Source organism: Trachemys scripta, chromosome 7, assembly GCF_013100865.1.
Source record: "Trachemys scripta elegans isolate TJP31775 chromosome 7, CAS_Tse_1.0, whole genome shotgun sequence".
NCBI classification, from domain to species: Eukaryota; Metazoa; Chordata; order Testudines; family Emydidae; genus Trachemys; species Trachemys scripta.
Window position 1 is genome coordinate 110,293,972 of NC_048304.1, and position 16,838 is coordinate 110,310,809.

At 44.1% G+C, this 16,838-nt stretch overlaps 1 protein-coding gene across 4 annotated transcripts in view; it reads right to left on the reverse strand.

The window, feature by feature from the left end:
* The window catches only part of GRK5 (G protein-coupled receptor kinase 5), a 234,569-nt gene that overhangs the window by 21,104 nt on the left and 196,627 nt on the right, over positions 1-16,838 (reverse strand). For 2 of the 4 annotated variants that reach the window (XM_034775048.1, XM_034775049.1), the window contains 4 exons: positions 15,613-15,705; positions 11,875-11,938; positions 10,843-10,983; positions 8,932-9,122 (listed from right to left, as the gene is read on the reverse strand). In XM_034775048.1, the coding sequence (XP_034630939.1) occupies positions 8,932-9,122; positions 10,843-10,983; positions 11,875-11,938; positions 15,613-15,705 (489 nt within the window). Of the gene's footprint in view, positions 1-8,931; positions 9,123-10,842; positions 10,984-11,874; positions 11,939-15,612; positions 15,710-16,838 lie in introns of those variants that run through there. The other 2 variants (XM_034775050.1, XM_034775051.1) reach the window with 2 other exon arrangements.

Here is a 16,838-nt window from a genome sequence, read left to right on the forward strand (position 1 = left end):
TGAGAGTAGGGAGACTGTCTCCTGTGTTTCCAATGTTCTCCCTGCTGACGCCCAGGCATAAAGAAGAAGGAAAGGCCTGAGTCAAATGCAGAGGGCACATAGGATGGACTTGAATGGAGAGGAAGGAAGTAAATTGGGACAAAGAGTCTGGGCGTATGTGCAGAGGCTGGGTTTGGGAGCAATGGGGATGTGACTGGGACTGGTTGGGCAAGAAGCCTGGGATGGGGGCAGGATGACTGAGATTGAATGAGGATCCTAAAGGTGAGGGAGACTGGGACTATCTAGGGAATACAGGTTTGGGAAGAGGCACCATATTGCTCGCAATAGACCAAGTTCTTCCCCCTGTAACTCTGTCAAAGTAATGGGGTTGAACAGGGTGTAAATTCAGGTAGAATTTGGATTACCGTTTTTTAAAGGCCACCTGGATTTATGAATGTATTAGATTCCCTAGTAAGAAAGATTTCTTTTCGAAGTGTGTGTGTGCACGCACATTGTTTGTGTGGGCAGTGGGTGTTAGAAGGAGAGAAATCTGCATTGCAGGAGGCCCACCCACCATACAGAGTACATGCAGGTACTATTTCAAACTGTGCTATTGGAATAGTTGGAGTTTTGCTATCATTGGATAGGGGTATTTTATAATCTGACAGTGCCAAGGGCACATTTTCAAAACCTATCTTGCTCTCATTTATTATTTTAAGCAGAAACACACAGTGCCACAAACATTCTTCTCCTCCTTTTGCTAGTTTAAAACCCTCTTGACCTCACAAGATAAACTTCGCTGAGTGCCCAGTGGTACCAAGCCTACTTTTCAAACAAACAGTACTCAAATATGTGAAGGGGAGAAGAATGCTGTGGAGAATGTATGACTTTATTTTACACACTACTGTGTGCTTCTCTCTAAATGTTAACCAAAGGGTCTCGGTGTTGGAGCCATGTAATAAAGGTCATTCCCCACATACTTTTTTCAATCTAATTTTAAGCTCTTAGGAGCCATTTCCTTGAGGAGCCTAGATTCCATCCTTTACTTTCATTTTCAATGCTGTCAGCAATCAGTCACATTTCATGCTGCAGCAACAGCCAAGTGAAGTAAGAAAAAATAATTCCTGCATGTTCAAATCAAAATTAATTTCTGAATTCGCTTGAATAGGAGCGAAGATGGTCTTGTGATTTCCAGTCTGGGCTGGGACTCAGGAGACAGTGATTCAAGTCCCAGCTCTGTCACTAGTTCCATGTATGACAAGGCATGTCATCTTTCGGTGCCCCAGTGCCCTATATGTAAAATAGAGGTAAAAATACTTCGGTTCTCCCAGCCTTTATTTGTCTTTTAGATTGTAAGCACCTCCAGGGCGGAGACCGTCTCTTATGCATGGTCTACACATGAATATTTTAATGGTATAACTATGAATTTTTAGAGTGGTGTCATTTTTTTACTGAAATAGTAATACTAATAAAAGCCCTACTGTGAATGCAGTTATAGAATCATAGAAATGCAGAACTGGAAGGGACCTCGATAGGTCATCTAGTCCAGTCCCCTGCATTCCTGGTGCTGACTATGTATTATCTAGACCAGGGGTGGGCGAACTTTTTGGCCTGAGGGCCACATGGGGGCTCCAAAACTGTATGGAGGACTGGGTAGGGAAGGCTGTGCCTCCCCAAACAGCCTGGCCCCCACACCCTGACTGCTCCCCTCAGAGCCCCCCCAACCATCCAACCCCCCTGCTACTTGTCCCCTGACTGCCCCCTCCCGGGACCCCACCCCCATCCAACCCCCCCTGCTCCCTGTCCCCTGACTGTCCCGACCCCTATCCACACCCCCGCCCCCTGACAGGCCCTCTGGGACTCCCACCCTATCCAACTCCCCCTCCGTTCCTTGTCCCCTGACTGCTCCCCCCACACGACCTCTGCCCCATCCAACTGCCCCCTGCTCCCTGTCCCCTGACTGCCTCCGGGACCTCCTGCCCCTTACCCAACTCCCCTCTCCCTGCCCCTTTACCTCAGAGCAGCAGGACTGGCAGCTGTGCTGTGCCGCCCTGCTGGAGCCAGCCATGCCACCACGCTGCCCGGCAGGAGATCACAGTGCCACCACCTAGAGCGCTGGCGGCACAGCGAGCTGAGGCTGCAGGGGAGGGGAGACAGCCTCCTGGGGAGGGAGCTCAAGGGCCGGGCAGGACTGTCCCATGGGCCGGATGTGGCCCGCAGGCTGTAGCTTGCCCACCCCTGATCTAGACCATCCCTGACTGGCATTTGTCTAACCTGTTCTTAAAAACCTCCAATGATGGAGATTCCGCAAGCTCCATAGGTTATTTGTCCTGGAGCTCAACTATCCTGAAAATTAGGAAGTTTTTCCTAATGTCTAACCTAAATCTCCCTTGCTGCAATTTAAGCCCATTGCTCCTTGTTCTAGCCTCAGTGGTTAAGGAGGACAACTTATCACCCTCTTTATAACAACCTTTTACATACTTGAAGACTGTTATGTTCCCCCGCAGCCTTCTCTTCTCCAGACTAAATAAACCCAAGTTTTTCAATATTTCATTTAGGTCATGTTTTCTAAGCCAGGGGTGGTCAACCTGAGCCTGAGAAGGACCCAGAATTTACCAATGTACATTGCCAAAGAGCCACAGATATACGTCAGCAGCCCCCGCCTCCCCATCAGCTCCCCCCCCACCTCCCACCCACCGGCAGCCCCACCAATCAGCGCCTCCCCGTCCCTCCTGATCAGCTGTTTCGTGGTGTGCAGGAGGCTCGGATGGGGAGGAGCGAGGGCATGGCAGGCTCAGAGAAGGGGGCGGGAAGGGGTGGAGTGGGGGCAGGGCCTGTGGCACAGCCAGGGTTGAGCAGTGAGCACCCCAAGGCACATTGGAAAGTTGACGCCTGTAGCTCCAGCCCCGGAGTCGGTGCCTATACAAGGAGCCGCATATTAACTTCTGAAGAGCCGCATGTGGCTCTCGAGCCACAGGTTGGCCACCCCTGTTCTAGACCTTTAATAATTTTTGTTGCTCTCCTCTAGACTGTCTCCAGTTTGTCCACATCTTTCTCTAAGTGTGGTGACCAGAACCAGACACAGTATTCCAGTTGAGGCCTTATCAGGGCTCAGTAAAGTGGAAGAATTACTTCTTGTGTCTTGCTTACAACACCCCTACTAATACATCCCAGAATGACGTTTGCTTTTTTTGCAACAGTATTACATTGTTGACTCATATTTAGTTTGTGATCCATTATAAACCGCAGATCCTTTTCTGCAGTACTCCTCTGTAGGCAGTCACTTCCCATTTTGTATTTGTGCAATTGATTATTCCTTCCTAAGTGTAGTGCTATGCACTTCTCTTTATTGAATTTTATCCTATTTATTTCAGATCATTTCTCCATTTTGTCAAGATCATTTTGAATTCTAATGCTGTTCTCCAAAGCACTTGCAACTCCTCCAAGCCTGGTATCATCTGCAAAGTTTATAAGTGTACTCTCTATGCCATTATCCAAATCATTTATGGAGATATTGAATAGAAATGGACTCAGGACAGATCCCTACAGACTCCACTCAATATGCCTTTTCAGTTTGACTATGAACCATTGATAACTACTCTCTGAATATGGTTTTCCAACCAGTTGTGCACCCAACTTATAACAGGTTTGCCTAGACTATGTTTCCCTAGTTTATTTATGAAAAGGTCACGTGAGACAGTATTAAAAGCCTTATTAAAGTCGAGATATCTCACATTGGTTGCTTCTCCCCCATCCAGGAGGCTTGTTACCTAGTCAAAGAAGGGTATTAGGTTGGTTTGACATGATTAGCTCTTGACAAATCCATGTTGACTATTATTTATCACCTTATTATCTTCTAGGTCCCTACAAATTAATTGTTTAATTATTTGCTCCATAATCTTTCTGGGTACAGAAGTTAAGATGACTGGTCTATAACTCTCTGGATTGTTCTTATTCCCCTTTTTATAGATAGGTGCTATATTTGCCCTTTCCCAGTCCACTGGGATCTCTCCCCACTGTGACACTGCACCCCATATTCTTCATAGATATATTTTTATGATATGATTATGGCATAATTATGATGTATTTTATGCAAGATAAGTCATGTGAGGTGTCACTGGAAAGGTTATGATTTACTGAATATGATTATCCTGTTTGTATGTATGTATTATATTTGTATCTGAAGTTGGGGATATTGACTATATATCTATAGAACAAATGTGTTTACACCTGGAGAACGCCCACTAGGCAAAAGGCTCTCAGTATAGATGGCTGGCTGCGAAGGGCCCATTCAGGTTAATGAGCCATTAGGAGACAACAACAGGCCTTAGAATAAGCTTATCTCTCACCTAGGAGCCTTCCTGAAGACCCTACAGACAGCCTCTGAGTTATGGCTGCTGTGACACTACAGGGACATGTGACCAGGTTACCTGGTGCTAGACTCCATCTTGGGATATCAGTGTTTTTCCACTGACTGGTGTGGGAACCAAGCTTTGAAACAAAGGATTCCTGCCATATACAAAATCTATTTAAGGCAGGGGAGAGACATCATCATGCTTCTTCACTGACTCTCCACCCAAAGAGACTCCTGGAAACACCTGAGGAACAAAGGCTGAACTGGGGGAAGTGCGGGATCCAGGCTAAAGGGATTTTTAGCCTGTGAATGAAACACCTGGGGGTGCCAAGCTGTAAGCCAGTGCAGCTTTCCCCTTAAGAATCTGCAGCCTGCTTGTATCATTCCTTAGGGTGAGGATTTGCTATTCATATCCGATCTATGTAGTATATTGAGCTTAGTTTGCACGTTTTATTTGCTTTGATCTATTTGCTATCACTTATAATCACTTATCATCTATCTTTTTGTAGTTAATAAACTTATTTTATGTTTTAGTCCAAACCAGTGTGTGTTTGACTAAGGTGTCCGGGGAAAATCTCAGCTTGGTTACCACAAATGTGCATGGTCCTCTTCACGTTGAGGGAGAGGCGGACCGGGTGTTAAACCCATATACTGGCCAGATTTGACTAAGGCAGGACGGTACTGCTCTGGGGTCCTAGGCTGATGGTTAGAGAGCCTGCATGTAAGTGCAGCTGGGTGTGTTCCAACCTGTGTAAATGCTGATGAAAGTACAAGCTTGTCACAGCAGCACAGTATGAGAAGGAGCCCAGGCTGGTGGGTCAACAGGGCTCAGTGGTACCCCAGTTCCAGGTGGCACCCTGGAGGAACCTGTCATGCCCTCCACCAGGAGTTCTCCAAGATAATCACTAATGGCTCAAAGATCTCTTCAGCCAGTTCCTTAAGTATTCTAGGATGTATTTTGTCAGGCCCTACCAACTTGAATATATCTAACTTGTCTAAGTCATTCTTAACTAGTTCTCTCTCTATTTTAGCCTCAGATCCTACCACATTTACATTGATGTTCATTGTTAGTCATTTGACCACGGCTAAACATTTTGGTGAAAACTGAAATAAAAATTACATGTAACACTTTGGCCATTGCTGCATTTTCTGTTATTGTTTCCCCTCCCCATTGACTAATAGGCCTATCCTGTCATTGGTCTTTCTCTTGCTTCTAATATATTTGTAAAATGTTTTCTTGTTACCCTTTATGTCCCTAGCTAGTTTAATCTCATTTTGTACCTTGGATTTTCTGATTTTGTCCTTACATGCTTGTGTTGTTTTTTTTTTTTTAATATATTCATCCTTCATAATTTTATTTACCACTTTTTGTATGACTCTTCTTTGAGTTTCAGGTCATTGAAGAAATACTAGCTAAGCCAGGGTGGTCTCTCAACATACTTCTTATTTTTCCCATGCATTGGGATAGTTTGCTCTTGTATACTTAATAATCAGAGGGGTAGCCGTGTTAGTCTGGATCTGTAAAAAGCAACAGAGAGTCCTGTGGCACCTTTAAGACTAACAGATGTATTGGAGCATAAGCTTTCGTGGGTGAATGCCCACTTCGTCGGATGCATGTAATGGGAAAAAATTTCCATTACATGCATCCGACGAAGTGGGCATTCACTCACGAAAGCTTATGCTCCAATACATCTGTTAGTCTCAAAGGTGCCACAGGTCTCTCTGTTGCTTTATACTTAATAATGTGTCTTCAAAAAACTGCCAGCTCTCCTGAACTCTCTTTTCCCTAAGCTTCCCAAGGGATCTTATCTACCAATTCTCTGAGTTTGCTATAGTCTGCCCCCTTGAAGTCCATTGTCTTTATTCTGCTGTTTTCCCTCCTACCATTCCTTCGAATTATGAACTCTATCATTTTGTGATCACTTTCACCCAAGTTCCCTTCCACCTTCAAACTCTCAACCAGTTCCTCCCTATTTGTCAGAATCAAATCTAGAACAGCCTCTCCCCTAGTCACTTTCTCCACTTAGGCAGGCATAGGTATCATACTGATATAAGATTATTCCCCTTCCCATAAGGGAATAAGCTGTACATGTATAAGCACTTTATACTGATATAACTGCATCCACAATAGGGAGGTTGTACTGAGGTAGTTAAAGTTGCACAAGGCCTAACTATATATTTCTACGGTGCCTAAAACATGGGGCCTGGATATAGATGGGAAACTCCAGGCACCACTGTTATATAAATAATAATTTAGCTGGGTCCACAGCATGCTTGCTTTCCATGAACAGCTGAGCTCTATTAGTACAAATATGGTTGAAAAGTGAAATTTAAGCTCAAATGTTTGACTAGCAACAGGAAGTGAAGTCTGGGTTGTATATTTGACTGTAATATTCCAAACTGGACACATTTTCCTCTGATGGTTTGTTATATAAGTCATCCAATCAGGTAGCAAAACCATTACTAATGTGACTGCCCCAAGAGTGCAAGGTATTGGTTTCAGAGCTATTTAAACATGAGTACATTTTAGAATTTTTGTGAACTACTTACTCTCTTTACACAATGTTTGCAAGGAGTGAAATGTGATGAAAAAGTGTGTTGTTATGAATTACTCACTTGGCTCAAGCTGCGACATTTTAGCTACTACATTTTATTGACCTATAGTGCCTTTCGTAAGACCCTAAGCACTTAATAGAATTAGAAACGATGGGCCATTGCTGAAGCTTCTAAAATAGTGCTGGAAAAGTGTCACGTGCAGGAATGTAATGTCACCCATCACGATCATTCCTCTTGGAGGTTTCCTCTTCCAAAATACTCCCTGACCCTTCTTGTGACAGCTAACAAGATCAGAGCCACAGCTGGTATAAAATTGCAATGAATGCTCCATTCCTTATGGCCTATTCCTCACAATAAAGATATGTATGGCCACATTAATGATTTAAATGGTGGTCTCATGTCAAAATACATTATTTTTCTGGAAGTAATGCCCCTTGGATGGTACCTTATCAATACACAGGACCTCTGCAGTATAGAATGCCAGCAATAATGATTTCATAAGCCAGGCTCAGGAAAACAAACATTATATATAATTTTAAACTATATTAGAGCGCCATTGGAAAAAAAATAATTTCCTGGCATCCATGGAAATTGTCTCTGCATCCAGCCTGCTGATTCAGCAAGAAATCCCTGAGCTCTCCTGCAAAAGCATTTGTATATGGTGTCCTGGTGCAATGAGATGCTCAACCAATATGGAGGTGGAGAGCTCAGACACATTATCTGTCCTCCTGCTCTACACCGAATGTGCCATAAAGGAGTGTTTAACCCCCATCAAGAACCGCAGGCTGAGTTTTTCAGGCTTGGGGTCTTTTTTTGCCTGCTAGCTGCACATTCGACATCCATTCAGCTTGAAGCTGCACACATGGATCAAGGTTATGACATGGGCTATAGCGTGCCTCACTTGCATGACTTCTCTGAAGCTCAAATCAGTGCCCTTTCATTCAGACACCTATTGTTTTATTCACCTATTGTTTTTATTCAATAAAACAATAGGTGTCTGAATGAAAGGGCACTGGAAGGAAGAGGAATAAATCACCTCACCTACTGGAGGACCACACGCCTTCTAATGTCATTATTCTTTTCTTTTCCCTGCTTATAGATCTCCCTGTTGACTCACCTATCCATTTCCAACAACAATGTTGCTTCTTGAGGGAAAGAAAGAAAGTGAATGAGAAACCCACAGAGAATGCCTAATGTGTCATTCTGTAGGGGCCGAAGAGGGGAAGGTTGGATGGGGAGGGGAATTTGGTCTGTAATTATCTCACGTTGTTGCACATTCTCAGTACACCTGTGGTATTTCTGAAGACAGCGGGAGGGGAGGGAAATACACAGATTCTCGTCTCTCACCACGTTTAAACATCTCTGATTGTTAAGAAAAAAAACCTATTTGGTTACCGTGACGGAAGGAAGAGGGATGATCCCCCGATCCACAACTCCTTTTGACTTTAGTAGAGTTACTCCTGAGTTACACCAGCATTTGTGCTGGGAGAATTACGCCCAGTGTGTTAACTTAAAAAACAACAACAAAACTCAACCATGTAGTTAACAAACTACGTGTCCATAATCACTCTGATCATTTTGCTTGTATGTTATATCCCTTCCCATCATCCTTTGCCTTTTTAATCTGTACCCTTCTGTCTTCCTTTCTGTTTGGGAAGTACATAGCACATTACAGTCACTACCACAATCTAACTAGTAAAAACGGAAGTTTCATGTCCTAGGATGATCTCTGTATAACACTGACTAAGTAGTAGCTTAGGAGAAATAACTCCTAAAGAATCTGTCTAGGTTTTATACATGCAAGTTGAGACAGGATTTTGGGAGCTTTAGTCAGTTCTATAGAGTACGTTTTATATCATCTAGACAGAATGTGTTCAGTAAAGCTACTGCTTCCTTCCATTATTACTGAGGCTTATTGTATTCCTCCAAAGCTCTGAGAAATCCGAGACACCGCCTAAGCATCTAGGATGTACTGCACTGAAATAGGCCCTACAATTCAAGCTTCACCTGATGAACATCCCAAGACACTGAGGAAAGCTTACCTGTATACAGTGTTTTCTCTATGCAGGTCTTCCAAGCCACAAAGAATCTCTGCTGCATAAAACAAAGCTCTCTCCTCCTCAAAGCCTGGGTTTCCCATGTTGTAGATGTGGAACTTCAAGTCACCCCCATTCATTATGGTCAGAACTAAACACAGTGCATCCTTTGTTTCATAGGCATAGGCTAAGTTAACCTAGAAAGATATTTGTAAAATAGCACTCGCAGTTCTGTCATAAGGTGTGTTGAAGTCATTGCTAACTTTTGTACATTAAAAGTGACAACCTTTGACAACAGTGCATTGTAAGCAAAGCAAAGCGAGGAGAAGATATGAGCCTTCTTGCAACATGAAGATTGTTTTACAAAACCACAAAAAAAACCCAGCAATTAGAATATTATGGACTGATGTTTTGAATCCTCTGGGGTTCAAGCTGGTGCTTTAAAAATAGCTGCGTAGGCCGTACTTTGCAGTTGCGGCTCTGGCTGGAGCTCCGGCTCTGAGGCCCAATCCCCTCCTTACGGTTCAGAGCCTTAGTCACAACTTCAAAACACTGTCTCTACAGCTCTTTTTAGAGCACTAGCAAGAGCCCTGCTGGCCTGAGTCTGTCAACCCATGCTGGGAGGCTTGCTCCCGCTTGCTCCAAAATCTATGTGGACATACCCTCAGTCACAGGACGGTAGGGTTGCTGACTGTCGAATCGCACAAACTCAAACATCCTTGCCCCTGCCCCTCCCCGAGGCCACGCCCTTTTCCCACCACTTATCCTAGGCCCCGCCCCTGCTCACGTCATCCTCACTCCCTCTGTTGCTGACTCTCCCCTAGCCTCACTCACTTTCACCCAGCTGGGGCAGGGGGTTGAGGTGTGGGAGGGGGTGTGGGCTCTGGGCTGGAGCCAAGGGGTTTGGCGTGTGGGAGGGGGCTCCGGGCTGAGCCTGGGGCAGGGGGTTGGGGTGCAGGAGGACATTCAGGGTTTGGGATCTGGGAGGGAGTTTGGGTGCGAGAGGGGGCTCAGGGCTGGAGCACGGGGTTGGGATATGGGAGGGGGTGAGGGCTCTGGCGGTGCTTACCTCAGGCGGCTCCTGGAAGTGGCAGCATGTCCCTGCAGCTCCTAGGCTCAGGGGCAGCCAAGTGGCTCTGAGTGCTGCCCCTCCCTTCAGTCACCGCCCCTGCAGCTCCCATTGGTTGCGGTTCCCAGCCAATGGGAGCTGCGGAGCCGGCATTTGGAGCGAGGGCAGCGCGCAGAGACCTCCTGGCTGCCCCTGAGCCTAGGAGCCAGACATGCTGGCCATTTCCAGGAGCCGTGTGGAGCTGGGGCAGGTAGGGAGCTCACCTAAGCCTCACTGCGCTGCTAACCAGACTTTTGGCCTATTAAAATCTCCCAGATTGCTTTCAATAGCAACCGGGAGATTGCGGCCGATTCCGGGAGACTCCTGGCCAATCTGGGAGGGTTGGCAACCCTACAGGACAGACCAGGCCCATCATATTGACTAGATGCTTCCTGCTAACCATGCACCATCCTCTCAGTCTTACTGGGTTGAGCCTCAGCCAGCTCAGTCTCATCCAAATCCCTCTCTCACCCAGGTATTGGGAAATCAGGTAATCACTAGGGATAAAAATAGCTCAGCCTGACGCAACCCCAATACAACTGGAGGCTGCAAAGAGTAAACATTTTAAATTCCCTAAATAGAAGTAGCCACCACATTTGGGGCACATCTCACATACTGCAAGCTAAAACTAGAGTCAGTTGACTGGAAAAGAGAAGGGCTCAGGTAAACTGAGTAAGCATTATACAGTGGGCCAGCTTCCGCTGCCACTACATGTACCATGAAGCCAATTGGAGGTACTGAAGTCAACAAGAATTATGCACAGGGACTGACAATGTAACTGGGCCTATAGTGAGGAGTTCAATACTCACTACAAATTGACTATTGACTTTTTCTAAAATCTGCTTTTCATTTAATGCCATGGATTCGCCTTTCCTCTTTTTTATTCTCTTCTTCTCTAATCTTTTGCAGGCATACATTTTCCCTGTCGCTCGGACTTGGCAAGCACAGACCTAAAAGTTAAAAAGAGAAGGGAAAAACGATTACTTGGGCAGGTTAAAGAAAATACCCTTTATCTATAAAGTTTAGTACCTCGCTGTCTGATTTGTCTGCAGTCTTTTTTAAGGGCTTGCTAATGGTGTGAGAGGCAGTGTGGCCCACTGCGTAGGGCACAGGACAGGGCATCCAGAGTTGGGTATGGGTTCTCGCCCTGGTTCTGGAACTGACCTGCTGTGTAAATTTAGTGTAGTCACTTCACCTTTCTATGCCTGTTTCCACACCCACCCTTTGTCTGTCTCATCTACTTAGGGTATGTCTACACAGCAGAAAAATTAACCTGTCAGCAAGCTTCAGAGCCTGGGTCAACTGACTCGGACTCACACTGCAAGGCTAAAAAGAGCAGTGTAAACGTTCAGGCTTGGAGCCTAGGCTCTGAGACCCTTGCTGGGTTTCAGAGCCCAGGCTCCAGCCAGAGCTGAACATCTGCATGGCTATTTTTAGCACCACAGTATGAACCCGAGTCAGTTGACCTGGGCTCTGAGACTCACTGACACAGGGGTTTTTTTGTTGTGTAGATGGACCCTTAGATTAGACACTCTTCAGGGCAGGGCCCTGTTTCATACTGTGCATTTAGACTGTGCCCTGATCTAAGCAGAGGCCTCTAGTTGCTATTGTGATACAGATAATAACGGTGTGAGCATGATTCAAAAGTAACTAACAGACAAAACAAAAGAGTCATTTCTGTAGGTGACCCTTGAGGGTTATAATCTTATGAAATGTTAACAGAAAACTGTCAGCAATTAAGTGATTAAAACCATCCTCTTTCTTATGAAAAAGATTTCTTTTAACCTGCAGTGCCTGTGAGGTGAGAAACATTCTTAACAGAAGCTTTCAGAATTACTCACCTCCCCAAAACCACCTTTTCCTAGTACCCTGTACTGCCTAAATGTGTTTTTCGTTACTGGTTGCCTGAAAGAAAAGGAAATATAAAAAGAAACTCTACATTTAATGCACTCTCTAAGATTTATTTATTTCAGATCATACTTTTGAAAGAGCAAAAGAGCTAAATATTGTATAATCACATTATTTCAAGGTAATCACATTATCTAATAGACTATATAATTATGTAATCACATTACTGCAATACTATGTATGGTTTGAACTTTTCAATTCCAACATATTAAGCTGTAATAAAATACAACACATTAGTGAGTCACTGGTGTGCAGCACAATTTCTGACAGAGTCTTAGGACTAAATGGGGACCTGACTTTCCATCATATGGGATTTAAAAAATATATATATATAAGGAGTCAGAAGAGTTTGAAAAGACACAATCATTCTATGAATCATCTGATAATTCACAGGTCTCTATTAAGGGTCAAGTCTTGCCCCTTCCTCCATGGGCACAGAGTGCCTTACCTCAGGTGGAAATTCTTCAGACTCACTGGACTGATAGGGAGCCTGTGTCCCATTTGTGTCATGCAGCCAAGCTTCTCAGGGACTTCTTCTGTGTCCCATTGCAGTGGGGTTTGGTGAGGGAAGGCAGGAATAGAATAGGCAAGGAAGAGGGAATTGAGCAGCCATATTTGTAATTTACTTTCCCACTGGCCCAAATCAGTCTTAAGTAGTCGTCATGAAAGCCTGTTGTTATTTATTATTTGTATCACCACAGCACCTAGGTCATAGACCAGGACCCCACTGTGCTAGGCGCTGTGCAAACACAGGCCAAAAAATTAGTCCCTGCCCCAAGGAGCTTACAATCTGCAGACTGGTTTCCCATTCAGGCCTGTTTCTATAGTTATTTTAGAATAACATCTATAGACCTTCATCTCTATTAAATGTTATACAATTTTTCCATGAAAGTCAGGCCTCCAACCGTAATTCTAACATTTACCTCCCCTACAGTTTTATAATTTGCTGGAGAATATTTGATTTCAAATATCTTGCTTTTTAAACCACCACTCTGTCACTAAGGCATGAAATAAAACTATATTAAAAGTGACTGCTAATGAATATTCATATGAACCCTATAGTAGCTTTGTTTTGCTGCTGTAGGGCAGCCCAGTGAGCACAAGTTAAATAGCATAGCTGTGAGACCAACCCGAAGGATGTGGCTGAGGATAACAAAGGAAGTAAACATTAAGGTGAGCCAGGTTCATTTGTGCTCTATTTAAAAAAAACAACCAGAGTGCGGGAGGGAAAAGGAAACCTTATATAAATGAAATGGGAATGGACCAAACTGGAAGGGGAAAATGTTATTTTCAAGCTTCTAAGAAAATATTGCAAACACTAGTAGGGTTAAAAACACCAATTAACCGTGATAACTACGTACTTGCCAGTGTCCCTGGAATAAACTGAGCGTTTAACTGTTCTGTTGAAGCCAACAGGCTGTCAGAACGAACTGTTAATCATTCCATGCTAGTGAAGTTGTCTTTGTTTAATGCTGAAAAGTGCTCTTCAGTTTCCTAAGCTGAGTGGGCTCATCTGATGTCTTGTCAAGTTTATTTTTTTTTGGGGGGGGGTGGGAGGGGAGAATAAAAATCTTTAATGCATTTGACAAAATTCCAAATCCTAGATGTGACAGTAAACTGAAAAAGGTCAAACTTGATAGGAAACATCTGATCTTTTTCAATTTAAGTGGAAGAAAGAAAATAGAGCATGACAGTGATCACTGGATGCTATGGTTTTCATGTGGAATATGGCATGTACTGACCTGAAATGGCTGACCATCAGCCAAATGGTATTTAATTTTAAGAGCTAGATATTTAGCTGGTGCCATTGGCACAGCTCTGTTGATTGTTCATCTGAATTATGCTGATTTACACAAGCTGAGACTCTGGCCCTAAATCTTCTCTTGTAATTCACTTTGTGGAAAGCGTGGAATTCCTTTAACTCAGAGTGACAGTCACCATTAGCAAGCTGCACCAATCCGCTGTGGCACCAGCCAACAAAGAATACATGTTTCTTTGTCTTGGCAGGTCAAAGCCCCTAAAGATTCCTGAAAATGAAGTGTTCCTGGAAATGTGTACCTAATAATTCTGGCTCTAGGACACACATGCTGTATTTTCCTTTGTTTTATAAAACCAGAAATAGCGGGTCCTCCAAAAAGTTATCATAGATCTGTCTTGGTCATCAGCATTCAAAGGTTAGCTACGCAAAAGGACGGTTCAAATTGCAGTGTTTTTTTTTTTAAACAGTACCCAGTGTACTGGAAGTTAAACACTACAACACACTAGCCATATCTAAGTCGTTTTTCTGTTTTATTATTAACTTTTCTAGCAAGCAGAATCTGGTTTAGCATTGCTTATCATGCTGTTTGCAAATGTGAAAACTGGAGACTCGATGCACATCTAAAACTTCACATCATAGACACATGCAGGAGGGATGTAACTGCTAACGTGGGTCATTTAAACATATTTGTAACAGGATGCAAACATCTATTTGCCTGCAATGAATAACTTTTAGTGACAGGGAGCACAGTAACTGTTAGGGCAGAGATTTTTGAAGCCACATAAGTAAATTTGGATACCCAGTTCCCATTAATTTTAATGGGAATTGGGTGTCCAAATTCCTCAAGCAGCTTTGAAAATCTCATCCTATAGGTCTATGGTGGACAACCCACATTCTGCAATGTAGCTTCCCAAGGTGTTATCTGTGGCCTACGACTTCTCTATATTCTGGTCTACACCTAAATATTAAATCAACCTAGCTACAGCACTCAGGGCTGTGAAAAATTACACACCCTGAGCAACATACTTGGGTCAACCTACTGTAGATGCAGCAAGATCAGCAGAAGAATTGTTCCACAGACCTAGCTACCGCCTCTCGGAGAGGTGGCTTACCTTCATCAATGAAGAAACCCCTTCCATCAATGTAGGAAGTGTCTATACTACAGCGCCCACAGAGGCATGGCTACAGTGCTGCAGCTGTGCCGCAGTATCACTGTAGTGTAGACATATCCTCACTATCTTGAGGAAAGTGGTATTCTAGAAAGTAGAGGGAAGGGGAGGAGATTATTCCTGAGTCTGTGCATGTACAAGGAGGACCACTGCTATCTTGGCTATAGTTGGTGTAGACTTGTTCATGGTTGGGGGGCTCAGCTAGTGGGTGAAATGGGATCTACCACCGAGATAAGTTTGATTCTTATCTGGTTTCGTTCTGCAGGACAAAGCCTCAATCTGCTTTTTGACCCTTCTAACAATGGGCACTTATGACCAAATACGAAGCTTGGGGAAGCCTTTCTGAGAAGAATGGAAATCCTGAAGCACAGCTCAGGGGAGCAGAGAGCATGGCACGATGGGACTTTGTGAAGGGGAAGAGGGAGAATGGAGGAGAGCAAAATCTGAGAGCTGTTATATGAAGTCTAGGAGGCCAGAGGGAAAGCCGATGGGAGGGGAGGTCTACTAAATGTCTGGATGGTCAGGTAAATTCTCACTACAATAATTTATGTCACTTTCCCCATCCCTCTTCTCATCCCTTGTAATTTTATATTCTAAGATAGTTCATAACTCAAAAATGGGGCCAAATTTTGCCTTTGATTTAAAAATCAGTGGGAGCAACGCATGCTTTTTTTGACAAACAGACTGCATAGTTTCGCATAGAAACTGAATATATATATATATTTAAAAAGAGCAGTGCTTACCTTTCCAACCACTTCCACTGCAGAAACCTATCAAAGTACATGCTGTCTAGGTATTCTTGAAATGGCTCTCCACTTAGGTAGTCAAGGACAGATCTGTCTCAGATGAAAAAGATATATAAGCATTTTATAATCCTGAACTTGAAAAAAAAAAAAAAAAGGACTTCCAGTCTTGCTCTAAAGCAACTTTGCTTTATTTATTTCCATCTTGATTTAATCGTGATTTTAATCAGTAGGAGCTACATTGGAACAATGTGTCATGTACACTGTACCTCACCATGTGTGGTACTAGTGTGGCACTATGTGTGTTAACAGTGGCACTAGTTCTGAAACTCTTCAGCTGGCTGGCACCATGAGCCAGTAATAATGGTAGCTAACAGTGAAGTCACATGTAGGGGGCGTGTAGGTCTTGATCCAAAGTCTGTTGAAGGCAATGGAAAGGTTCCCATTGACTTTAATGGAGTTTGGATTAGACCTTTAGCCACTAGGACAGTTAATAAGTTGAGGAGGGGGCCAAACCAAACCCCTCTGGAGCCAGTCTTCCTGAACTTTGGGGAATGTTCAGATCTGGACTCAAACTTTCTGATATGACATCTCAGTTATCGAATGACCATCAGGGATGCTGTTAGCTAAAGCAAAGGAGTCAGTCATAATTCATGCTTTTGGTCCAAAGAAAGCAAAACATTACTGAATTAAGCCAAAGGACCCTGCCCAACAGCTATGTTGCTAGTGGAATGAAACAAATGAAGAAAGTAAGGATGGGCCTGTGGATGTGGGCCTGTGTCAGGAAGGGGCCTTGGGTGGTCATGTTGTTGATGCAAAGCTTTGGCAGAAAGCCAGCGAAATGTGCCAGAGAATTATTGTGCGATAGGCAGCAAGTGGCCAGAGGCAGAGAGAAGTCCTGTCAGACTGGCTGAGGGTCAGGGCTGAGAGAAAGAAAATGAGACAGGCCCCAGGCATTGATGTGCAGGGTCTGCTGTTGTATAGCTGGTTGTTGTTCTGTCCTTTCAGGTCATTGCTGATTGGTGTGCTAATGCCTCTGCTGGCATGCCATGGGGGAGCGGAGGGGGGGGGGGGGGTAGAGCTTAGCCCAGAGTGCAAGAGACACAGCATACGGAATGAGAGTTGCTCTCCCCTGGCCTCAGAGTCACATCGCAGTGGCCCAGGGTTACTTGACGGGAAAAGGAGGCATCTAATCATATACAGTCTAAAGATTAGTCAATCAGGGC